Source organism: Alligator mississippiensis, chromosome 2 (genome assembly GCF_030867095.1).
Source record: "Alligator mississippiensis isolate rAllMis1 chromosome 2, rAllMis1, whole genome shotgun sequence".
In the NCBI taxonomy this organism is placed as follows: domain Eukaryota; kingdom Metazoa; phylum Chordata; order Crocodylia; family Alligatoridae; genus Alligator; species Alligator mississippiensis.
Genome location: NC_081825.1, coordinates 204,375,617 through 204,401,757, shown reverse-complemented (window position 1 = coordinate 204,401,757; position 26,141 = coordinate 204,375,617). Strand labels below are relative to the sequence as shown.

Below are 26,141 nucleotides of genomic sequence, written 5' to 3'. Positions count from 1 at the left end.
GTAAGGATCTCTGCAGAACTTGCTCCATACTTTTTATTATATATATATATATATATATAATATATATATAAATATATTATAATATATATATATTTATATAATATATATATATATTTTTTTTTGCAAAATGGGAAAAAGTAGGTCTAGGTATTCATGACTGACAGCATGATGCTGGCTTACCAACAAAACTTTGGAAAATTGCCAATTTGAACTGAAGGAGGGTGCACATTTAAGCAGATGTATAAAAATGAAGACCGTGCCGCTTAAATATTAAGACTTTCAGAGATGTTTTACATCAGGAATCCTCTACTTTCTCTTTACAAATTTGAATGGTTAATTTTTTGCAAAATGACACGAGCTCGGAAAGTGGTAGTCCTTGAGCATGTCTGCATAGTAACTTTAGTTTAACTTGTGTATTTTAAGTAGTAATTGTCTTTGCAGACCTTCCTAAAAATCAGTGGCTTTATTTTCAGATTTGAAAAAAGCTCTGTTAAAAGAAAATGTGCTAGATATTTGTATTCAGCACTGGCATTTGAAAACTGTCACATCAACTTTTTTCATATAACATGTGGAGGAGGGCATACTTTTCTTCCATTGTCATTTTCCTACCATTTCTTTCTACATCATTCAGTTTTTGTTTTTTCTTCCATCTCAATGGCACAGACTTTTTGGAAACAAATATTCCTTTTGGGGTGCCTGTTTTTGATATGACACCTTGCATGAAAAACTTTATTCTGTTTGAAGTCCAAGTTTTCCAGTTGTAGAAGTCTTCAGGCAAAGTGGATCAAACACTTCAGTATTAAGCTATTGCCTGTGTTCACTTAGTTTTCTTGTGTACCTGCAATAAAATAATTTAGATCATATACTGAATAAACGTAATGTGCTTTAGTGCCCATAAGTGATGAAGAGGAAGGAGACATTCTCTTTGATAACAGCATTGCTAAGTCTGCCATTGATCCCTTCGACACATCTTCTGGATCTGTACAACTGATTGCTATAAAACCTATGGCATTGCCTCCTGTCCATGCTGCATCAGATAGGAGCCAGGAATCTGCCATCATTAATGGGGAGGTAAGGGCCAATTGATAGTGTTTCACATGTATTTTCCTTGACAATATACTGGACTTTAGTCAAGTAGAGTGAAGAGAGAAGAAGAATACTAGCATCCTTTCACTCAACTGCATATCTTTTGTAAAATCCTGTAACAAGTGCAGATTGTGCTCAGAGTGTGTGGAGACTATGGTTCTGTATCTATGAATACATGGTGCCCTAAAGGAGCCAGTCAGTCTGTCTGTGGACTCCAGCACTGCACTGTTCAAATACCTGGGAGCCAGTAAGGGATTTAATTTTCCCAAGACTTCCCTTTTATAAAATGTGGATTGGAGGGACACCGTCTTAGAACGTCTGTGCAAAGTTACACAGGAAATCACTGAGCTGGGAACTGAACCAGGCTCTCTTAAGTGAGAGCCAGGTTTCTGTTCACTAAACTCTTCTGCCTACTAAAAGCCAGGTGGGTAGGAACTAAGCCAGGCCTTGTACAATCTGTGCTTCAGCCTACATACTAGGCACAATTACTTTCCTCTTGGACCAAAGTGATTTTGAATTGGTGCTTAATTGGACTGTTAACGAAGTACCACCCTTTTTCTCTGAGATTTATGTTATTTTACAAGCGTTTTCTATGTAATGTTCATAGAAACATGCTGATTTACTGAGGGGGTCAGAGAATTTATATTTGTGCAATGTCTTGGAGTTGGGGGAAGGTTTCTTTTGTGCCCTTCAGGCTAAGCACTCATGTGAGGGCCACCCAGAATCTTGCCCTTGGCTCTTTACGGGTCAAACCCAACATTACTTTCAGGCTAGAGCACAGTAAATAATAACTCTGACAGACTGTGTGAGGATTTAAACTTGGGTTAATATCATGTTTAGTTTTGTACTTTAAGCCCTGAAGTGTCACAGCTATTGATTCCCCGGAGCAGTAACTTATATTCAGTACCTATTTTCTTTCAAGGAATAGTAGCTGTGCATCATCTGAGTAAGACCCAGGAACGTTGTGGAGTTCATAAAGAGATTTGTGGCATTTGCCTTTTAACACAAAAACTAGGTACTTTCAACATTTTTACATTGACTTTGGAGAAGAGCTTCAATTTGTTCAAATGTATAAAATACTTCCCCATCCCCCCCCATCCTCCCTGAAAACAAACATTACTTTTGATTGTGAAGATGATTGGCTGACATCCTCAGCGTTCTTCTTCAGGGGGTGTAAATGGAGTCACCGTTAGGAGGTATAGAGTTCCATTAGGCTACAATTATTCAACCATCTGCCAAATGATACAAAATAGAGTGACTCCATTCGCTTGTACTTCCCTACTGTTGACAGATGGTGTATTGTGGTCCAAGAGGCACAATCCAAAGCAATACACATTGTGCATCAAATACACTTTCAAAACATAGTTTATAATTCATCAGCATGTTACTTTTATCTAGAAGTCCTTTTGCTTTCTTCTAGGTGAACAAAGCCTTGAAGCAGAAGTCTGACATAGAACATTATCGCAACAAGCTGCGCTTGAAAGCCAAGAGGAAAGGGTACTACGATTTTCCTCAGGTTGATAACAATAAGGGACTGACAGAAAGAAGAAAGCTATATGAAAAACCTCAAAAAGAAATAGATCATGGTTTGGATCCAGAAATAGATGTATCTTCTCCATTTGCAGAGCCTAAAAACAGGTGAGATGTTTGTGCATCTTATATAATAAAGACATTAGTCTATCTGTCTTTGTCTGTAATGCTCTTGGAGCACTCCGATTGGTTAGTAAAACATTCAATCAGAGTGTGGAGCGCCTCCATGATGGCGGGGACAGGGTGGTGGTGGTGGGGGGGTGAGGGGGCAAGGCCAGTAGCACTGGGCTCACCCCGCTGCTCTGTCCCTTTCATCATGGTGGTGCTCTGCTGCCCTGAGGAGCAGAGCCGGGGGAGGGCGGCGAGGCCAGCGATGCTGGAGGCAGCGATGGCGTGGGGTACTGGTGGAGGGGGATGGCAGGACAAGCTCCTCCTTGGGAGGAGGCGGTGGCTCAGGCTGGTGGGTGGCGGTGCTCTGTCCCCGCCCCTCTTCCCCTTCCTCCTTTATTCTTGACGGGCAATTGGCTAGTTTTAATATAAAGTTCCATCCTTGTTATGGGATTGGCATTACCCATGGACTATAAGAAGAACAATTATCTCAAGTGGAAATGTCTGTCACTGATGAAGAAAATCTTTTACATGCTATTTTATTTGTTTGGTGTCTCCTGTTTAATGAAGAAAACTGATTATATCTGGAAAATTCCTGAACGTGCGGTATGTTGTAACATGGTAACAAAGGAAAAAGTGGAAAGAAAAATGATATTTGAAGGGTAGATTTTTCATGTATTTTGAGAGCCATTTTTTTCAAAATAACTAAACTGGAAGTATGATAATAGCCTTTACTCAAAGAATAGAAATGGACTTAGGCCCAAAAGTTGGCATCCAAAACTGCTCTTTGGCAAAGTGCAACAGTTTCTAAACCATTGTTTTGTTGCAAGCACACTGTGACAGGGGGCCACCTTGGGGCCAATCTCCACAGCCCGCCCACCTGTCTCTGGGCAACCGCCCGCCTATCTCTCCCAGCACACCTTTGATGTTAATTGATACAATTAAGATGACAATTAAGTGGGAGGCTACCCATTTTGTGCCCCGATGCCAGGGGGCGCTCTCTGCGGCTCCTACCTCCCCAATACCGCAGCCCAAGCCTCGCAGATGGCATCATGGTGTTCACATAGTCACCGGCCCCACACTGGGCCCCAGAATCATCCATACAGGACCCCTCAATGATCCTCTCTTATCGGGCGGCCTCTCCGCCTTCATCCAGGCTACCTAGCCCCCCCGAAGCTACTTTCCCCTCTTGGGTGTGGTCCCCCCAGGACCTTCAGCCTCTTGCCCTGGCCCACCTCCAGGCCAGTCGGAACCCCAGGCCCCCAGCTCTTGGGCGTCCCTCGTGGTGGGCACCTGACCCTTTTGACCTTCCTGGTCCTGGCCCCAGCTTGGGCCAGTCGAGGGTACTCTCTCCTTTGGGCTGGGTCTCTAGCCCCTCACTCTCTATTCTCGGGCCTCACCATGCCACTACTCCCTTCTCCCAGGGGCAACCGCAGCACCACACTCTGTACGCAATCACTCTCTCAGGGTCCACCCTCTGGGCCCCTCCAAACATAGGGTTACCCACCCAGTGGTGGGAGCTAAGGGTTAAGGCACCCCGACCCACCTTTCACCAGGGTGATAGCTGGCCTGGCATTTCCTGGGGGCTCCCGCGCCACTGAGAGCCCCACCAGGTCACCCACTCCCAGCAGGGTGCAGTTTCAGGTCATGCCCAGGACCAGGAGCCTCCTTATCATCCCCTTGCAGCTCCCCCTTACCTCCAGGTCATTCTCAGCAGCCCTTCAGCCAGGCAATGTTGCTGCCTGGGCCTCCTGCAGCCAAACTGCCTTGTTTATAAAGGCAGCCCTTGCCTCAAAATGGCTGCCCTCATCAGGCACCTGGAGGCTGCCAGCTCCAGGCCCTTGAAGTGGCAGGCACACAGTGCACACACACCTGCAATTATTTCCAAAGTTGGACCTTACAAATAAATAACTTTTTAAAACCTAGCAGTATTACCTGAACATCATAAGGTCGATTTATTTCAGTAGCTTGTTTAGCAGATAATGATGTCTGCAAGGCTATAAGTGTACTCTGTGGATTGCTGTGATCTCGACAAGTCATTTAATCTATGGCGTAATTAACTCCTCTTTAAATTGAGAAGAGGTGGTTGTATAACATAGCCAGTGTTTGTGTAGCACTGTGTTGGCCCTTGGAAGTAATTTACGAATATAGAATGCTCATCTCTGTACTCAAGAGAATTCACAAAAAAGGGTACAAATTTCCTCTTCATCCTATTTAGATCCATTGCACAGAGGCTGCTCGCTGTTGCAGATGCTTCTGTCTGCTAAGTCCTTTATCAATGCTTCCTGAAGCACAGGCTGTCCATAAAGAGGAGGTCCCAACAGTCTTACCCCTCACCTGCCAGTCAAGCTGGCCTACAGAGGAGTTGCATAGCATGCCCATTTTTGTGTCATACAGGAGATCTGTGGGGAGGCATTGTGACTGTCTGAAGTAGTATCTCTTTAGGGCTCCCACTGAGATGTCACACCACCTCAAATTATGTGTAGTTTTTTACCACATTGTAATCCTTTATGTAGTCAGAGGAAAATGACATCAGGAGATTATTGTAGAAAGGGAAGGAGTATATACAAATACTCTTCTTCTTCATACTCCTCATGGATAGAGATCTCCATTCTGTTCTCATTGTCTGATTAGTTCAGATTGGAGCTTTGCTAATAGATTTAACAGCATCAGTACTTAAAGGAGCAATAATAAAGGGCCTTTGCATTCAGAATAGCTGCCACAATTACCTTCTGTGGACAGAGATGAGAGGTTGTAACAGGAATTCTAAAGGAAAGGTTGTCTTGGAATATAAGCAATTGCTGAAGCCAAATGAGCTTGTGTACCCAGGGGCCTGGAGAGAGTTAAATGACTGAAGGAGACTGTGCTCAGGAAGACTTGTCCCAGGGTTGTACAGGTCAATGGAAGAATAAAGATTCTGATTAAACTGTATCTGGTGTCCTTGCTGGAGGGTCAGAGCATCAGTTCTTTTACAGATCTCCAGTGAGGGAGGAACAATTGTTACATATGCACAGGAAAGGTAAGATATTGAGCATTAGCATGATACAATAGTTCTATTTTATTAGCACCATCTGTCCTGAGACTATAGTTGAGGAATGTAGAAACATGAACATTAATATTTACAGTACATACAGTGCAGTACTGAAACCATGTCTTAGGGGTTTGTTATGTACTCTAAGAGATGTGGGAGATGTTTAACACTTTACACATGAAACTTTAATACTGACCATTTTCTTTTCATAAATTGATATACTAAGAGATCCTGCAGTGCTCTTTTTCTAGGTATTCTCTCTAATGTATTATGTAAATCTTAGAGACTATTTCAGTATCTCCTGGTTATGAAAAAATGCATCAAGGTATGTACACTAAACTTTGGGGAATGATTTCCCTTTCCTCTTTACCTGAAGCAATAAACCACGACTGTGTGAAGAGTACAGATATCTTTTCACTAAATATGGACTATGGGAGCTAAAAATATGATGCATTTCCAAAATTTGGGAATGTTTGTCTCTCAAGTAAACTTACATTGTCTTACTAATAAGCAGTTAAACAGTTGCCATACTAACAGCACAGCTAAGTATATGCTGTAGAGCAATAATATGATACTGGATGAGTACAGGAAAATTATATTGCAAAGTACTAGATTAATTACTATCACTATAATTCCATAATAAAAACATTACTCTTAAATGATACCTACTTCAGAATAAGAACAATAAGATTTTGCTTTGTATCATTTTCTATGTATTGATATGGAATTAAAAACCTGTATTTTAAAAAGCTGCACATACAGTTAATTGTTTTAAATAATCTTTAGGAGTAGGTAAAAAGATAAAAATTTCAGAGCTCTGGGAAAAAGTCCTGTTCTCCTCTTGTTCTAACTGTGAAGCTGTCATTAATGTATGACACTTCCAAAATGTAACAGGAAAAAAAAGGAATTATTTACATTATTCAAGCTGACCTTTATATATTCCGATTTGTGTTAAACAGCATTTTAAATTTTGTTTATAAAACAATAGCTCTAAATAATTTGGTTTTTTCAAGTATCCACATGCCTGTGCTCTGCATCCCTTTCAGCCTTCTGGGCACCACAGAATTTTGCTTTTGTTCCCAGAAGACACTTGCAAACCTATTTGAATGCTAGTTGTTTATGTTGATACCTCCCTTCTCTTTAGTGAATCTTCTTTAAATCAGCTAATTGGCAATCTCAGGGCAATTGTGGTAAGTCTGCTGATGATATGCACTGCTCTGGGTCTTTTTCCTTAATTGTTTGTAATCAGATCAAGAATGCACATGTATTAGATGCCATGTATTTGAAACTTCTTGATAATGTACCACTAGTTGATTAAGCTGCAGAACATGTCCCCTTGAAAGAGAAGTATACAGTTCTAGAAACCTCTAATTTTGGAACATATGCATTGTCATACCAGATCACATTCAGGGCCAGTCTGCTTCCATATCTGTGTCTGCAGAAGAAGGTTGATAATATACATACAATATAAAAGTATTCAATAATATGTCTAGAGAGGAGTTTATTCCTAAACTCCTATAATTCCCTGAACCAGTAAGGCCCCTGGAATTTTCAAATGTCTGATCATTTTATCTAGGCAGACAAAAATAACTATATATTATACAGTAATAACCATGTAGCTACTCTACTGGGAAATTACACTGCTATATAATTACAAGATCAGTGATTACCATACAGAGGAGGGAATACTGACATACCACAGCTTGATGACCCTTGCTACAGAATATAAGCATGTGCATGTATTGTGTAGTTTCCAAAGGGATGATTTATTTCTGTTTTACAGTGTTCCAGCAACACAGAAAAAAAAGATTGATAGAAAAGGGAGAGATTCAGAACAACTACAGGATAGTGTGATCATTTGGTTTTCCATCCTCCAAGGGATGATCTTTATTTCATAAATTTCATAGAAATTAGGGCTGGAAGGGACCTTGGAAGATCATTGAGTCCAGCCCCCTGCCCAAAGGGCAGGAAGTCAGCTGGGATCATAGGATCCCAGCAAGATAAGCATTCAATTTATTCTTGAAGATGTACCATGTAGGTGCTTGAACCACCTCCAATGGCAGGCTGTTCCAGACCTTGGGGGCTCGGACAATGAAGAAATTCTTCCTCATGTCCAGCCTGAACTGGTCTTGCAGTAGTTTGTAACCATTCGACCTTGTCATCCCTTGGGGCGCTCTGGTGAATAAACATTCCCACAGATACTGGTGCTCACCCCTGATAAACTTATAGGGGACCATCAGATCACCCCTGAGCCTGCACTTTTCCAGGCTAAAGAGCCCCATAGCTCTCAGCCTGTCACTGTAAGGTCTGTTTTCCTGACCTCTGATCATGTGCATGGCCCTTCTCTGGACTCTCTCAAGCTTCTCCACATTGTTTTTGAATTGTGGGGCCCAAAACTGGATGCAGTACTCTAGCTGCGGCCTCACCAAGGCTGAGTAGAAGGGGAGAATGGCGTCCTGGGATTTGCTTGAGAAGCATCTATGGATGCAAGTCAACGTTTTGGTCGCTTTACTAGCCGCAGCATCACATTGCAGGCTCATGTTCATCTTGTGGTCAATGATGACCCCCAAGTCTCTTTCTTTCGTAGTGCTAGCCAGTGTAGCACTGCCGAGCCTAAAAGGATGCTGCAGATTTTTCCTCCCAAGGTGGAGAACCTTGTGTTTTTCAGTGTTAAACACCATCAGGTTCTTGTCTGTCCATTTGCTGAGCCTGTCCAGGTCAGCCTGGATCACCCTCCTGTCTTCTGGTGTGGATGCTTTGCCCCAAAGTTTGTTGTCACGGTGAACTTGGCTAGTCCACTTCTGACTCCAATGTCCACATCATTAATGAAGATGTTGAACAATATGGGTCCAAGCACAGAGCCTTGGGGGACCCCACTGGTTACAGGGCACCATGATGATTGACTTCCATCAATTACTACCCTCTGGGTCCGACCATGGAGCCAATTTCCCAGCCAGCAGATCGTGGTGGACCCAAGGCCACAATTGGCCAGTTTTGCCAAGAGGTGATCATGGGATACCAGATTGAAGGCTTTTTTGAAGTCAAGATATATGACGTCAATCTCTTCTCCCTTGTCCAGGTGATAGGTCACCTGGTCGTAGAAGGAAATGAGATTGGTCAAGCAAGACCTATCCGCAACAAACTCGTGCTGGCTATCCCTCAGGATGTTGGCATCGGCCAGTCCATTAAGGATGTTCTCCTAATAAACTTTTCTAAGATCTTCCCCGGGATAGAAGTCAGGCTGATGAGCCTATAGTTTGCTGGATCCACTTTCCTCCCTTTCTTGAAGATAGGCACCACATCACCTTTGCCCTCCTTTGGGTGTTAACTACAGCTGACCTTGTCCATAGTGCAGTTTGGGGACGCTTAATTTATACACTTTAAGAGAATGTTACTTCAGAGGGCAAGTTGAACGGAGCACTCCTCTAAACATTCCTCCTTCTACCTTCTTAAGCTCTAGCTCTCCATCCTGAGAGGTTCAAAAGATGTTGGTGTAAAAATTGCACAACTGCAACTTTAGATCAGTGGAATGGTACAGAAGTCAGACCTAACTTCATTTCCACCCTGCATTATGCACTGTGCTACGAAGGCTGGGAGTAGTGGCACAGAGTTGTCTCCATTGACTTTACTCCACAGGTTGATAACTGTTTATTAGAGAGAGTTTCAGAAGAGAAGAGGTTCAGGAGTGCATCTGGAGTGTCAGAAGCTCCTCTGACCCAACCTCTGCTTTCCTTCTCCTCTTTCCACTTCCCTTTGCCTACCCCACTATCTTCCCATGGTGGCAGTGGAACTGCAGGTCACTACAGCCCCATATAGCACGCCCTGGCTGGAAAGTCTTCATTCAGCCACTGCAGTTTTGAATAGTTCCAGCCTGAGGGCACCACAGGGGCTATACACATGTTCTGCAGCTGCAATGAGAGGCTTTTGAAAGATTTTCAATCCTACTTTACTTGGAAACATTTCTAAAGTTACTTCTGTCTACACTCAGAGTTTCTTAGCACCTTCAGCACCCACTGACTTTGGTAGTTTACTGTTAATTACACTTATTTATTTTATATTGCATCTGTTACAAACTACAAAGTTTCTGGTATTCACCTGGATCATATCTCAACTGGTATTCATTAGTTTATGATGCCTCTTCTCTTTATGTTTGAATTTAGGCATTTGAATTAAGGAAAACAAAACCGAATGCGTTTAGCAGTTCTGTGGTTATCAAAAGGGTATTCTATTCAAAAGTAACTTTTTAATAATTAAAATAATTTCAGAATAAAGGTTAGATTTGGAGACCACTCTGTCATTTATTTTTCTTCCTTACATTCATTTTAATAGTTTCTTGTTGCATTTGCTCTAGGCAACAGATGAAGAATTCTGTGTATAGAAGCAGGCAGTCTCTGAACAGTCCTAGCCCAGGAGAAACTGAGATGGATCTTCTAGTTACTCGGGAGAGACCACGGCGTGGAATTCGCAACAGTGGATATGATGTAAGTTTATCAGACTTACTCAATGATTTGATAAGCAAAGCCTTTAATTCAATATTAAAAATAAAAAGCAAAGGGTAAGTTACGACCTACAGTACGGCTGAGAGCTGAATGTTGCAGAGCATCATATCCTCTTAATACTGAAAGTAATTGCAGAATATTTAACAAACTTCCCAACTGAAAGTTACTTTGCAATGTGAGGAGAGTTAACAAAGTATCCTTTTTGGAAAACAATACTAACAAGGTTGCTTTCTGAATTTTATTTTGTTTTAATAATTGCACTTAGCACACAACTACTTACAAGAAGTAGCAGCAATGTTAATCTTCTTTTGTTGTTTTTTTGCTTGAAATTAAAAGTCCACATCCTCATCACTGCCCAATGCACTGCTCCTGAGGGCAAGGAGTCCCAGAAGTTAATTTTAATATATATATATTGTTACCAACTGCAAATGTTCAGACAAACAAAATCTTGAAATTATCTAAAACCCACAAACCTTTATAAAATACCAAATTATGTTTTACTTTCTTTGCCTTGAGCTGTTAAGATACACTGGAGTCACATTTTAAAGCTTCTCTCCCCAGGTATGATAACCTAAAACTGTTTTAAAATTAAACAGATTCTCATGTGATTGCTTTTGTGAAAGAACTGGGGATTTAAATAAAATGCCATATTTTTGTTAGACTTGCAATAAAAATGTGAAAGTTGGCAACATGGCATATGTTCTCTTGTTCTTTTATACCTACAAAGGCAAAAAGCAGCATCCACATGGTTTCTCTACAACATTCAATATTTTATATTCTGTTGTGTCTCCTTTTAAATAAGCAGTCCTGAATTTTGAAATCTCTTCTCATATAGACATTTTCCCTTCCTTACAGTCATTTTCTTTGCATGTCTTGGATCCTGTTCTGTTAGCTTTACCCTTTTTAAGGTAAGGTGATCAGAACTGAATAGTCTTCTAGGTGATGGAATTCTTAGATTTTCAGTGTTGCCATCTCAGAATTGTATGAAGATTCTGATAACATTTGCTGTTTCTGTTTGGCTCAAGTAGATTTTGAACTTTGCCATATCTCCATGCTGGTTTTTGCTGTTTGCTTTTTTTTTTGTTCAGGTATATGCATACTGTCCATACAACTATTCATTTCTTAACTTGCTTCCACATTGAGTTTAAGCATGTTAATTGACTTAGTTTGTCTTTAGAATCTCTATTACTAACTTCCTTATTTTTTATTTTTGCATGGTGTTGAATTTAAGCCATTTGTTGGGTGAGGGGAATGTGATCATGGTACAACAGGTGTGAGTAGGATAAACAATTAATTCACTGTCCAAAAGGTCCCAATCTCAAACTGAAGTTTAATGTCAAAAGTATTGCGTTTTGGTCTGATTTCTTTCTTGAGGCTCTAACTTAATTATTAGATTAACTTTAGTTACTTCATATTTACTCTTGCCATTTAGAATTTACTTTAATAGCACCTTCTTCTCATATATGTGCTTGGACTACCTGCTCTGGTTAACAACCATTTCAGGGTAAGAAATTGCTCCTTTAAGCCTTGTCTGGATGTGACCTCAGACCATTTTTGCAGATAATTAAATATACAGCTTTATTAATTTTACTTTACTGTTTCCCTTAGCCATGCACCCTGGAAGCTGGTAAGATAATCCTGTTAGTATACTAATTTATACTAGTAGTATCAGTGGCAATGCATAGGGGATGCACAGGGGTGCATGTGAACCCCCTGAGAGTGCTGGTGCATCCCCTGTCAGGCTGCGCTCCCTATTTAGATGAAGGGAAGGTGGGCAGGCGGGAGTGCCGGTGCCCCCTCCCTGTGAGCGCCGGTCAGGGAGCAGGGCCGCCAGCAAAAGTGGCTGTTTCACTTCTCAAAATGGCTGTGGGACTTCCGGAAGTGGCACGGCTGCTTTTGGTGAGTGAGATTGGCTGCTGGGGGACCCCCCCCCCAGTTGCTGACTGGTATTGGGGGGGGGGCATGTGCCCCCCCCCGACTCAAGAGGCACCAGTTGCCCATGAGTAGTATGGGCAATACTTAGGGATTTGTAGCCTTTTAGAGGTGCTCTATGGAACCTGTTACTTTGATTTAGTTATTTGTGGTTCCAATTAATATAGCTCTGTGCCATTAAGGCAGGGGTTGGTAATTATTTTAGCTGGAGGGCTGCTTAATGAATTTTGGTGAGCTATTGAGGGCTACAAGGGTAGCCCTGCCCCCAGACAGGTTCCCCGCCCCCTGATTGCCATCTTGGGACTAGAAGTCCTTCCCCCTAACCCCTGACCTTTTCCAACCGGAAGTTCCTCACCTTGCTTTGGAAGTATTCCTTTAGGGAGCAGGGGTTGCCATCTTGAAACCGGAAATAAAACCAAATCATATACTAAAAAAAATCAAACATCTACTATAACTTATTTTAATTTTATTTAAAAAAAAATGTCCTGATTTGTGTGTGCTTGCATAGTGTATCTAGAAGAGATTTCATCATAGCTCAGAATAAAGTCTTACTCTTGTATATTGTCTGTGGAGGGCATAAGGGGGCGTATTTGGGAGGCGGTGTGGTTGAGGAGTGTGTGTGTGGTAGGTGGGGTGTGTAGCAGAGGGTGAGGGTGGGTGTGGAGGAGTGTGTATGTGTGGTTAGGGTGGGGGTATGTGGGAGAGTATGATGGGGTGGGGGAGGGAGTGTCCGTGGGGATTGTGGGTGTGTTCAGAGGTATGGGTGGGTCATGCCAAGCTGGGGGGGGGTGTGTATTGGGGGTTTGCTTAACAACCGGAGCTGCACCTCCTGCATGGAGGCGCCTGCTTGTAGAGGGGCAGTGAGGGCCAGGGCTTAGAAAGGGCTTATGGAGGGGCCCCACAGGCCTAATGGAATTGTCTGGTGGGCTGGATTCGGCCCATAGGCCATATTTTGCCTCTTCCTGAATTAGGGAAATCAGTAGGGGAATGAATGAATGCTGCCTCTCACAGATCATGCGTGTGAAAAAGAAAGCTGTGAAATATCATTGTCCATAGCTGAGTGTTCCTTTGCAGTGAAATGAAGACCTTTGATACCATCTGAGTTGTCATCAGAAGGATATCTTTTATATTTCCTTTCTTTAGGGGGGAAATATAAAAGCAAAATTTTAATGTTTAATTAATGTACTCATTCTGAAGGAAATAAGCAAAAAAGTGACTATATGAAAAAGTAACTATATTCTACCTCACAAGAGTTTTTACTGAGGTTTTTTTTTTCGCTTCTAAATTAAGTTGGTACACTGCTGTCTCTTTAAAGAAAGTGATGAACACCATGTATGCAAGACTAGGAGCAGCACTTCTGCCCTGGTTCTCTGAGATTATGGGAAATACTACGACATCAGCCCTGCCTGTTGTGTATCAACAACATCGGGAATAATGTGCATTGTCTCTTTACAGTGGTGAAAACAGAGGCACTCTTGCAAAATAAGGTTGGCAAAACAGCATGTGTAACTAGATGAGGGAGAGAAATAGTTAGCCATGGTTAGTCTGAAGGCAAGCAAAAGGTAGGAAAGGCTGGCACCTTAGCATCTGACAAAGTAGATTGTTGTCTAGGAAAGCTCATGCCTCTGAACTAGTTAGTTTCTAATGGTGTTTATACACATGCTCCAGGAGTTGATAGGAAGGGGGTGGGAGATGCACTTTAATTAGAGCGGCTCCCAGAGCTCCTCTAATTAAAGCACCTGGAGCATCATGTGTATCAGTGTCCCTGTGCTGAAAAGTGGCAGTGGGGGCACTTTAACTAAAGCTCATAGAACAGGCTTTAGTTAAAGTGCCCCTGCTGCCATTTTTCAGCACAGGGACTGATACACGTGATGCTGGAGTAATTACTACACTCCAGCAGACTTGGTAATTGTCATGTTCCAGTCTGCTCCAATGCACTGTAATTACAGCATGTTGGAGCAGCTTTGCCGCATGTGCATAGGTGCCCTAAGGTTGCCACCCTGCCCTGCATTCTAGATCAGTGGGAGCCATCCTTCTTGGCAGGCATGCCACAAATTAGCCCCACACCCTTCCCAAGGGCCACTCCAATCCTTTTCCATTATACCATTTGCTGCTCAGCTTTCTGCTCTTTTCCCCTTTGCTCCCTGACCAAGCTACTACTTTGCTATCTGCTTCTTGCCCTATCTGCCACTGCTACCCGTCCCCTCCCCCATCTGCTGCATGCCATACACAGAGGCTGCCCATGTCACTTGTGGCACCTGTGCCACAGGTTGGCTACTCCCATTCTATATGAAGGAATAAAATGATGGTCATCACTTTCTCAGTTCTCACAGTTCCAGCACAAGTCTCTTGAGATTTGGCATTTTCCTTGTCTTGGCACCTGCAGTCATCTTATTAACTGAGAACTTCAGCTTTAATTTAGAATTCCTTTAATTTAAAAAGGAACTTTGTAGCCCTTGTGGGTGCCAAAAAAGTATGCAAATGTGAACTAATTCTAAAAGCAGCTTTAGAATCTATTATTTTTATGACCCCCATTTAATTCTGAGGCCTGACTTGTGATTTTCAGGGCTTTTGGTGGCAATGCTTTGTACCTTAACTCTGGTCTGAATTCAGTCTTCCACAGGTTTGGGGCCCCTCACTTCAATGGGGGCATAGACAGTTTGGAAAAAGTCCACCATAGAGCAACAACAAAATGATTGGGGGCCTAGGAGATGAGGCTTATGAGGAAAGGCTGAAAGAGTTAGTTTTTTAGTGTGGAGAAGAGAAGACTGAGGAGAGACTTGATAACAGCCTTCACATACCTGAAGGGCGATTATAGAGAAGATGGAGACTGGTTTTTCTCTGTGGCCGTAGGGGACAGGACTAAGAGCAGCAGCCTCAAGCTGCAGCAGGGAAAATGTAGGTTGGAGATTAGGAGCAACTTCCTGGCTACGAGGCTGGTCAAGCACTGGGACAGGCTGCCTGGAGGAGCTGTGGAATCTCCATCCTTGGAAGCTTTCAAGAGCAGGTTAGACAGACACTTGGATGGGATGGTTTAGTTGGAGAAGATCCTGCCTTAAGCAGGGGGCTGGACTAGATGACTTTGTGAGGTCCTTTCCAGCCTTACTTTCATATGATTGTAAGTAGAATCTATAAGAGGGTCTCAAGGGGATAAAGTGGAGGTACAACTGCAAATATTTCATTTTTTTTCCTTGTTGCTTCTGAGGAAAAGAAACTGGGGGAAATGGGAAGAATACCAGAGCAGAAGTGGTTAGAGAGTAAAACTTCTCTATCTTTCCAACTCAGTAACCTGGGAAGGAAAATCACACTTTTTTGAGGTCTTAGGGCAAAAAAAGGAAAGGGAAGCTGTAAGGACAGTCCAGTTTCATGCCTACTGGAAACAAAACATGATTTAACAGAAGTGAGTCAAGTTTTTTGCACCCACATGTGTCAGCAATTAATTTGTTCAGTATTATAATGCCCTTCAGTTCCAGCTGAATTTTCAGAGATTGCTTGTGCTCAAACCTTTTCTTTCCCACAAACTTTAGGAGAGGAAAAGTGCTGAAAGCTGCCAGAGTTTGAGTTGATTTGTCAGATATGAGAGAAGTCATTTCATTTTGTGTTTTAGACTGTATATGATGTTTCTCTGAGAATATGATTTAACATTCTTATGCACTGATTATTATTGACTGTGGTTATCTGTTTGCTCTGGAAACCAGTCGGCTTTAATATGGGCATCTTGGTCAGGTATATAGATTGGAAATAGGGCTTACAGGAAATTTGGGCAAATAGGAAATTTGGCTGTCGGTAGTTTTCAGCAGACCCATACTCTAAAATAACAATGCTGTTATCTGTCTGTGACCTCAGAATTGCCTGTAAATTGTACATCAGGGCCGCCTGGAAATTCCCACTGGTGCCTGGGAATAGAACTGAGATCATCCTACTTTAAAAGCAAGTGTATGTTCTCACTGTATGAGCCTGAAGTGTTTTCCACCCAAGAAAATTTACTGGTATAATTAAACAGTTGTAGTTATGCCTGCATAACTCTGGTATGGACATTCTTATTCTGGACTAACAGCTGTATGGGGAAGTTGTACTGGTATGGTTACAACAATATAATTATATCAGTAAATTTTTTGTGTAGACACACCTTAAATAAAAGATCCCTTTACCTCTTAACAGAATTGAGCTTTTTGAACCCCCATTGAGAATTGCTTGCTTTATCAATTAGATGGCGGTGACATAAAAAAATAGCCAGATCTTTCCAGCACAACATTGTGTGTGTGTATTCTTTTATAATTCTAATTCTCATGATATTGAGCTGGAAGTGAAAATAAACAGTAAATAGTAAAAATCAAGCATGTATTTTAAAACTTGAATAAATGTAACTCTTTCATCACCAATCCCACCCAGAATTAGTAAGGTGGTACTTTTATTAAAATAAGGCCAGATTGCAAAACTGTGTTGCTTTAAGATTAAATATTCTTGAAGAATCCCTATTCATACAATATATTTTTAGAACTGTTTATCATTTACAAGAAAGGATCTAAGAATTGACGAGCGTAAAGACTTAACTATAGGGATGTAGTATGGCACCTGATTTATTTCAGCATGAAGTATTAATAGATCTCTCGTGGGATTCCAGTCACCAGCACTTTTACAGTCATGAGGAAATAGGTTAGAATTATACCAATTAATCTCAAAACTAGGAGCATTGTGTAACTGGAGGCTTTTTAGCTGCATGTATAAATGAAAAACCTTACGTATTTTATAGTTCCTGTATAGTAACATGATTATACAAGTACTAAATTAAATGTGCAGGAACCACGGTGCATTAATGAAAATGTAGATACGTTGTCTGAGAAGTGTGAGGCCCTCTTTACATGCTACAGGTATTGCACAATTAACTGGTTAATTACACAATTACCTTGAGACCAGCTACGCATGCAAAGCAGCTATCATGCCATAAAAAGCTCCAACCAGCTATAAAGTTAGACCTTGAAAATGTGTGCTAACTTTATAGCTGGTGGCTTTGAACCTTTAATTTGCACATGTAGCTGGGTCTCCCCTACAGTTGGGAGCCTTGTTAGCTGATGGGCTCCCAGTTGCAGGGGTGCACCCTGCCCAGCCAGGGCTGGGAATCCTGCAGCTGAGGGCACTCTCAGTTCCACCAGCTCCCAACTCTGGGTCCTGGCAGCATGTGGTCTGGAGTCCAGCAGCTGTGGACATTGGGTGCTGGGACCCAGCAGCTGGGGAGCACCAGAAGTGGGGGGCTTCCAGGCTTCCAGAATATTTAGCAAGATACAAAACATGCTGTGATCTCCAACTGGGAGTTAACTGCCTGTTTTTTAACATTACCATGACAGTTAGATAAAAATGTGTACTCTCTTCTTTGTTGCCTGGTATTAGCATTGGTTTTACTATGTCGCACAGAACTGGAATTCCATGTGGGGATGAGTGCTTATACACCTGGACCTTGCTGCTGATCTTACTGTTCTGAATACATCAAACACAGCAAAAGATTCAGGTCAGGTACAGACATTACACTTTTGCCAGTATAAGTGTTTGGAAATGGGTCTATACTTGTAACAGAACAGAAGTTTGGCACACATAGACTGGTCTAAAAATGACAGAACCCAGTCTAAGATTTGCACCCCCAACTAAAGAGCAAATGTGTGTTCCATTCGCTACTGACATAAACTACGCTGCTGACAGACAACTGCATAATTTAGATCGATTTCACCTTGGCCTTTTTGAATGTCTGTACCTAGTCTAAGAGACTAGTTAGAACTGCTAAACAAATTGGTCTTATCATAGTCAATAAATCAAAAACAAAGGTTATGAAAGTCCTTGGGTATTGAAAGAATAGTGTTCAGCGCTACTGCTAAGTTTACTTAACTGGGTTTTACCTTTCATAAAACTCTGATCACTGCATCTATGATACAGTGACATGAGTGGGTAAGGTGAGCACAGTTTGCAGAAGCTAACACCAGTGGAGATCTTAACACCATCAGCATCCTTACTAAGCAGTGAATCTTTAGTAGCAATGTATTTCTGTATGGATCAGAATCATAGAAGAGCAACAAATCTTTCCAAGGGAAGGTGAATAGCTCTCCATGCAGATACCTGTGCAGGTAAAGTAGTAGGAGAGAATAAGGATTCTGGAGTGGGTGCTATTACCAACAGTTGTACAAACACTACAGGTGAGAAGCCCTGTTTTGGAAGTCCCAATGCAATGGGAACCTAGAGGGGCCCTTTGCTAAATTAATGGGATCAAAGTAATGTCTTTGCAAGTTAAAAACCTGAGCAAATAAAAGGAAGCAGCCCATGGTAGACTTTATTGATGACAAATTACCTTTGTCTTTTCTACCTGAGAGCAAGAGAAATGGATTGGACTGGGCTGGGTGGGATTGATCAGATAAACTAATATTTTTAGAAAGACAATGCCTGTGTGTGTGTGTGTGGGGGGGGGGGGGAGTTATATTCGTTGTTTCTCAATCATATGCTCTGTTAGCATAAATGAATAATAATAAATTAATCAATCGGTGTTTTTGCATTTGTCATCCAAGATTTTTTATTTAATTAAAATAGAACCAAAAGTGCTTGTTTGCAGGACATTTCCTGTTTAGAAAACAAAGAATTTCTTTAAAAAAAACAAACTAGTGGGGCTCCTTAAAAAAAATCTGTCTGTCTATCTACTTGTTGCCTCTTTATGATCAATGTACTTCATAGGAAGTCTGAAAGTTGTTGAGGAAGTTTTTGTAGTATGTTATATTTTGTTTGGTTTTAGAATTTGAAAATATACATGTCAAGTTTGTTTTTTTATTGTCCTATGGCAAACTCTGAGTGGTGTCCAGGAATGGCAACTTAGAGTGCATGTAGTATGCTGGTAACTAAGTGGGCAAGGGTATTAAATCTTTAACAAAGTTTTCCTTTATTCAGAATGTTAATTAGGCATAGATATGAAATTTTAAAAAATAAAAGCTTTAAATAATCTGGATAAAGTAGTTTCATTCTAGCCTCCTGTGCATCAGTTCAAGAAAGTCTTTCAAACATGTCCACAGTTTAAAAAAACATTAAATAAAAAGATATTCAGATCTCTTTATAGGTTTAAAAGGAAAGAAAAAAGAATCAGAGTTTGTTTCCCTAACTCCTTCCCCCATCCCTCCTCGTGCCCTTTTTATGTCTTAGACTGGTGGCAGACATTCATTTACTTGCACAACTGGGATCTGGTGAATTTATGCTGGATCCCTAAAATCAACTGCCCTTCTATGCCATATGTTCATAGCATAAAATTAGCTGGATTCCAGTCATGTGACAACTGCAACAGTTTTTAAAGCTCCCTGATTTCTGGAACCTAGAGACTTGGGAAGAGGCTCCCCAGTCTCTGGTTCCCAGTGCCCAGGGACTTTTTAAAAGCATACCTGCAGCTGGGCTACAGCTATGGTTTTTACAGGTTCCCAGGTGCCTGGACCCAGGGACTGGGGAGAGATCCAATACTGTCCTGGGTCAGACAGCTCCACTGCAAGCACACACTTTAAAAGTCTTTCAGCTCAGTGTTGGGATCTGGCATGGTGCAGCTCCGACATGCTTAAAACACAAAAATCATTAAAGGACTTTGTAAATTATAGACAATTCTGGTTCTTTCAAGCATAACTTCGTTAAGTTAGGGCTTTAAAACAGGTTACCTGTATAACTTCACAAATCTATGGAAAGTTATGATGTCATAAAAGTATGGCATTTTTAGGGCAATCTCAGGTGAAGGCTTCATGTCATTTCATACCTACACGACTGTGACATGCCACTAGAGGTCTGGGAAATTGGGGTGTGGACAGGAGCCCAGGACTCTGTTCCTCCCCTGTGGTGGGAGAGGAGGAGGGAGGGTGGAGTGTAGCTTGGAGAAGGACCAACATGGGGTGTGTGGCTTCCCTCCATCCACATCCAAAAGGAGCCCAGCCAGAGCAAAGGGGGAGAGGAGAGAAATCTCGAAAAACTGTTTTAAGTGAGGTAGAGTGAGAGGGGATAAAAATAAAGAAGTGAAAAAAATATTTTAAAAAAATTAAAGGACTAAAATCTTGCATGTGACTCAGTGAATTAGGATTGGGTTGGAGAGGGGAGTGGGGTTAAAGGCAATAGGGGTTGTGCTGGCTGGGAGTGGGCAGCTGTCACGGGTGCTGGAGAAAGCATGCTTTCCCAGGCTTTAGGGTCCCACAGCTGTTATGGTGCTCTCAGCATTGAGCAGCTGTGCTAATTACAGCCTGAACACAGACTCCTGAGAGAAGTGGCTTTTTACAGCCAGACCAGGTTCCCTGGTCGCTCTTCAGTTAAGGTCAGAGCACTTGCTCCGAGTGGCAAGAGGGGGATGTGGGGAACCACTAGGGTTTTGGATGGTAGGAAGGGGTAGAGCAGCAGGGAGCTGTGCATCTTAGGATGCTGGAGGAATGAAAGTAAAGTGTTTTACCTCCCCTGACCATTCAAACAATATCCTGGAATGGCATGATAAAATGTTTCCAAGGTAAACCTCCTCTTGAGTGGTTTATCTTTAAAATGTTAAGAGAGTTCTTATGGTGGTTTAACACCCATTTAAGAGCTCTCTTAACATTTTAAAGATAAACCACTCAAGAGGAGGTTTACCTTGGAAACATTTTACCATGCCATTCGAGGATATTGTTTGAATGGTCAGGGGAGGTAAAACACTTTACTTTCATTCCTCCAGCATCCTAAGATGCACAGCTCCCTGCTGCTCTACCCCTTCCTACCATCCAAAACCCTAGTGGTTCCCCACATCCCACTCTTGCCACTTGGAGCAAGTGCTCTTTATCTGAGTTTTAAGACCTGTGCCAAGGCCCTTACAGGTGGTGAATAATATGGAAGTCATTTATTTGCAATGGAGACATGCAGTGCTAACAGTATTCTTCTCTTAAATAGTCAAGTAAATTTCATTCTAGAAGGATTTGCAATGATGAATCAACCCAGTTTTGTGGTGAAATTTATTGTCAGCACCTGAGGCTTGCTAGAACCCTGAGAGACTTGAGTATTCTTTATTGCATGCCTTATGAAATCAGTTATGCATATGCAAACAAATCTATTTACTTATTTTTATGTTACATGGACCTAAAGACCTGGCTAAACTCTCTAGCTACTTTAATTTAAATTGAAAATTGTATTTTTGAAAAGTTGTACACCCCTAAGAGTAAAACTTAGCAACTTTGTGCATTAAGCTATGACTACACTTGTGCAGCCTTTCTTGAGGCTCACCCATGTGAAAGTCTCATATTGAAGAAGTTAGTACACTGATATTAAGTCTATTGTAGCACACTTCCCATTTATTGCTATGGGTGGCTACAGTCATAATGATAGAGAGTGAAAACAGTTGAAGCTTTCCAGTTAAGGCACAGACATAAGTGACAATTTTTGCCTTATCTGGCCACAGAAAGTGGTCTCTAGCCATGACCAAACACAAGTGGACAGCTGCAGACCACTTCAAAATGGCCAATTGGGTGAAAATCTGAAGCCTTATTGCATGAGGGGTCAGATGAAGATGTTTCAAAGCAGACTATCTTCTGTAACTTCTGTCTGCGCTGCCACCCAGCCTTGAGCTGTTTTCAGAATGGGAGGGGGGAAAGGGAGCAGAGGGAGTTTGAGCTAGGGTTTTTTCAGCCCTTGGTGGAAGGTGAAGTGGGTGTATAGGGGCACCCCTGAGATGGTGGGGGCTCTAATTCACCCAATCCACCCTCTGGTACTGGCTGGGGAATCCTTAGAATGAGTTCCCTCTCCCCCCTTCCCTCCCTCCCATTCTGAAACAGGGACAGACTGGAAGAGAGGAGGGGCCATTGCTAGGAGAAACTGGGTGCAGGCTGCCAGCTGGCAACTACATTCCCCTGCCCCCTGGGACCAACAGTGAACGTGAGTTGGGTCCGGGGAATCATTGTAATTCAGAATGCTTCCTGCAAAGTTGTCTCAGTTACGACGAGGAGTTGCACTTCTGTCTACACCCTTATTAAAAGACTGCCATCAACTTTAAGTTAACCACTTAAGCCACTTCTCTGAATAATGGAAACAAAAGAAGAAAATCAATTCTGCCTTGATCATATTCATAGGTGGGTGCAGATGTATATACTGTGGTTTTAATATACAATAGCATCTAGTACAAAACATTGAAAAAGCCAGGGGGAAGTTTTGTTGTTCAGTTACATTTACAAGACTTATAACACCACATAAAGATAAATGTATGCTTTACTGAGGTTTGCGGATTGCCCAGAATAGAAAAATAATAGCAAACAATGGAGTCCTTAATAAGAACACTTGCATAGACTTTTTTGGTGAGAGTACCATACACTATACATAGGAAGAAGCAGATGTTTCATTCTTCATCCCAGATATCCCATCTTCTCAAATGCTTTTTGCGGATCTTTTAAGTGTTTTAAGTAGGGCTATCAATTAATCACAGTTAATCATGCACATGGTTTTGGAGTATACACCTGGGCTCCGCTCTGCCACCTTTGGGCCACCCAGCAGGGCAGCAGTGGCAGCACAGAAGACTGCAGGGCAGCTTGGGTGTGGGCTCTGGGCGGCCGCAGTAAGAGGGGGAGGCGGGTGCATGCACAGACACACAGATAGACAAACATGAGCAGATGCAGCGTGCATGCTGTGTGTAGAGCAGCACCGTGCTGGTAAGACTGTGAAGAGTGAGGAGCAGGGGGAGAGGAAATGGGTGGAGGGGAGGGGCAGATTGAGGCACCCACAATGAGGGAGGGAGTGGGTTCAGGGGCAGGGCTGGGTTGAATGGGGCCCCAGGACCAGGGCGGGTCATGGGACGGGGCTGCGGGAGGCTTGTCCAGAGATACGGGGGGCATGGCTTCCCACTGCTGTGCTCACCCCCAGGGGAGGCATAGAGGGCATGCACCCTCGACTGGTGTGCAGGGCAGAGGCAAGCTGCCTGCTACAGGCTGGGGCTCTGCACCTTGCTGCCTTTGCCTTGGGAGCCTTGCGGTGGCTGCACTGCACGTCCCCTGCCTGGCCAGCCCAGGAAGCACAACATGGAGTATGTACTACAGCTCCAGGGGCAAAGGCAGCAGAGCACAGAGCCCCAGACAGCAGCAGGCATCCCGCCTCTGCCCCATGAACAAATCGGGGGACATGTGCGCCCCATGCCTCCCTTAGGGGTGTGTACAGTGGCAGGGAGCCGCACCCCCCTGTATACGTGGATGAGCCTCCTGTGGCTCTGTCCCATGACCCACTCCAGCTGCGATGCCCCATTCACCCCAGCCCTACCCTTGTTCCTGCCCCACTCCTTCCCTCAGCATGGAGGCCTTGATCTGTCCCCCCAACACCCCTTCTCTCTCCCGCCACCCCTCCCCCTCAATAGACTTACCTTCTGGGTGCTGTCTGTGTCTGTGTCTGTCTTCCCCTCACTCCCAAGCCCCAGCCCCCACAGCCCTGCTGCTGCCCCTCACTCCTGACCCACGGTAACCCACATCCTGCCAGGCTGTGCGGCCCCCCCCTCCTTGAATACAGTTCCAAACCCCCGCCCACACACACCCACAGTCCCCTACACCTCACAGTTCCCGCCCCTCCCCACACACATACCCCCCACACACTCCGCAACCATACAAAGTACCTGCATATTTTTGCATAATTTTGAGTTTTTAGCTGGGTGATTAAAATTGTGATTAATTATGACATTTTTTTAATGGTGTAACAATCACAATCAAATTTTTAAATAATTTGACAGCCCTAGTTTTAGAGAATGGATAGTTTTGCAAAGTTATTGCTCTGAAATTGATTTTTAAACAAAGATTCCATAAGCCTAATCTGTATATGGATTAGTAGGCAGTTTTTAAGCATAAAAGAGTAGGAAACAGCTGTCTAGTTGAAGGTTTTCTTCACGTCCTCTTGCTGTCATTTTGGTTCGTATCAGTTTCTAAACTTGAGCTGTTCATGTTCAGAAGTGGGGTGGGGTGGTTCTCTACCACCTTGGGTCCTGTGTGGTAATATAAACTTGTGCAAAGCAAATGAGAAACAGATGTAAAACTTGACTAAACTGCTTAAATTTTACACCATTTTAACACAGGTACAGATGGTGATACAAAGGCAAAAAAAATGGTAAATAGGCTTACCTGTCTTTAGAAATGATATTAGAGATGTGAAATTGTTTTATAACTGGTAGCTTGCTGCTTCTGCAGTTTTACAGTGGAAGTTACTAATTAAAAAGAAAAGGAGAATTTAACTAATATGTATCTTGGTACAAAGTAATTCTGTTAGCTCTAGCTTGTATCTGCCATTGTGGATCATACTTTCAAACATGAAGGATGTGCGCCCCTGGAGGCTGGAGGGACATGGCAACTGCCCACAGGTGGTGATAGCAGTGGTGGGGGCATAGCGGTGGTGAGCAGGGAGCTCCCACAGGCAACCACAGCGGTGCCGGTGGTGGTGGGGGAAAGGGGTGGCAAGCGTCAACTGGTGGTCGGCGATCACTTGCAGACGCCTCCAGCAGCGTCGGTGGCAGCCAGCAGTGATTGGCAACTGCCCACAGACGCCAACAGCAGTGTCAGTGGGGTGGAGGGAGGGGGAGAGCGGCAAGCAGCGACTGCATGCAGGCACTGCTGCTTCTTTCAGGGGGTGTACCGCCAACTGCATGGGGTGCACGTGCACCTGCATGCACCCCCTATGTGTCGCCAATGCTTTCAAAGATTAATAGAAGTATAGATTCATAGACATTAGGGCTGGAAGGGACCTTGGAAGATCATCGAATCCAGCCCCCTGCCCCAGAAACAGAAAGTCAGCTAGGGTCAAAGGATCCCAGCAAGATAAGCATCCAAACATTTCTTAAAAGAGTCCAGAGCAGGTGCTTGCACCACCTCTGGAGGGAGGCTATTCCAGGCCTTGGGGACTTGGACAGTAAAGAAGTTTTTCTTTATGTCCAGCCTGAAATGGTCTTGGAGGAGTTTGCGACCGTTGGACCCTTGGGGCGCTCTGGTAAACAGGCATTCCCCCAGATCCTGATGCAGACCCATGATGTACTTATAGGCTACCACCAGGTCCCCCCTGAGCCTGTGCTTTTCCAGGCTGAAGAGTCCCATGGCTCTTGGCCTCTTTTCATAAGGCCTATTCTCTTATCCTCTGATCATGTGCGTTGCTCTTCTTTGGACTCTCTCAAGCTTCTCCACATCCTTTTTGAATTGTGGAGCCCAGAATTGGATGCAGTACTCCAGCTGTGGCCTCACCAAGGCCGAGTACAGCAGGAGAATGACATCCTGAGATTTACTTGAGAAGCATCAATGGGTGCAAGCCAGAGTTTTATTTGCTTTACCAGCTGCAACATTGCATTGATGGCTCATGTTCATCTTGTGGTCAGTCATGACCCCCAAGTCTCTTTCGGCCATGGTGCTGGTGAGCACAGGTGTGGACACTCTACCCCAAAATTTAGTGTCATCGGCAAACTTGGCCAGTCCACTTCTGACACCAGTATCCACTTCTTTGATAAAGACATGAAAGAGAACAGTTCCAGGGATGGAGACTTGGGGGACACCACTGGTCATGGCGTGCCATGATGATTCACTTCTGTTGACTACCACTCTCTGGGTCTGACCTCAGAGCCAATTCCCCAGCCATCAGACTGTGATGTAGCTGTGGCCACAGTTGGCCAATTTTTTCATGAGGAGATCCTGGAACACCAGATCAAAGGCTTTTTTTGAAGTCCAGATATATAATGGCAATCTCTTCTCCCTTGTCCAGGTGATATGTGACCTGGTCATAGAAGGAGATGAGATTGGTCAGGTAAGACCTACCTGCAACAAACCAGTGCTGGCTGATCTTCATGATGTTGCCATCAGCCAGCTTGTCAAGAATGGTCTCTTTGATAATTTTTTCCAGAATCTTTCCAGGGATTGAGGCCAAGCTGGTTGGCCTGTAGTTTCCCAGATCTACTTTCCTCCCTTTCCTGAAGATGGGCATCACATTGGCCTTCTTCCAGT

The 26,141-nt window shown here is 43.1% G+C and overlaps 1 protein-coding gene and 1 long non-coding RNA gene across 6 annotated transcripts in view; one reads left to right on the top strand and one right to left on the bottom strand.

Annotated features, from left to right (window-relative positions):
* Nucleotides 1-26,141, top strand: part of KIAA1549L (KIAA1549 like) — a 292,080-nt gene that overhangs the window by 206,605 nt on the left and 59,334 nt on the right. For all 5 annotated transcript variants that reach the window (XM_014602417.3, XM_019476980.2, XM_019476978.2 and 2 more), the window contains 3 exons: nt 890-1,071; nt 2,507-2,724; nt 10,107-10,236. In XM_014602417.3, the coding sequence (XP_014457903.3) occupies nt 890-1,071; nt 2,507-2,724; nt 10,107-10,236 (530 nt within the window). The remainder of the gene's footprint in view (nt 1-889; nt 1,072-2,506; nt 2,725-10,106; nt 10,237-26,141) is intronic.
* LOC132248707 (uncharacterized) lies at nt 122-4,478 on the bottom strand. Its single transcript, XR_009460049.1, has 3 exons — nt 4,422-4,478; nt 2,207-2,318; nt 122-838 (listed from the first exon to the last, which is right to left on the bottom strand). It is a non-coding gene; the product is annotated as an uncharacterized LOC132248707 (long non-coding RNA).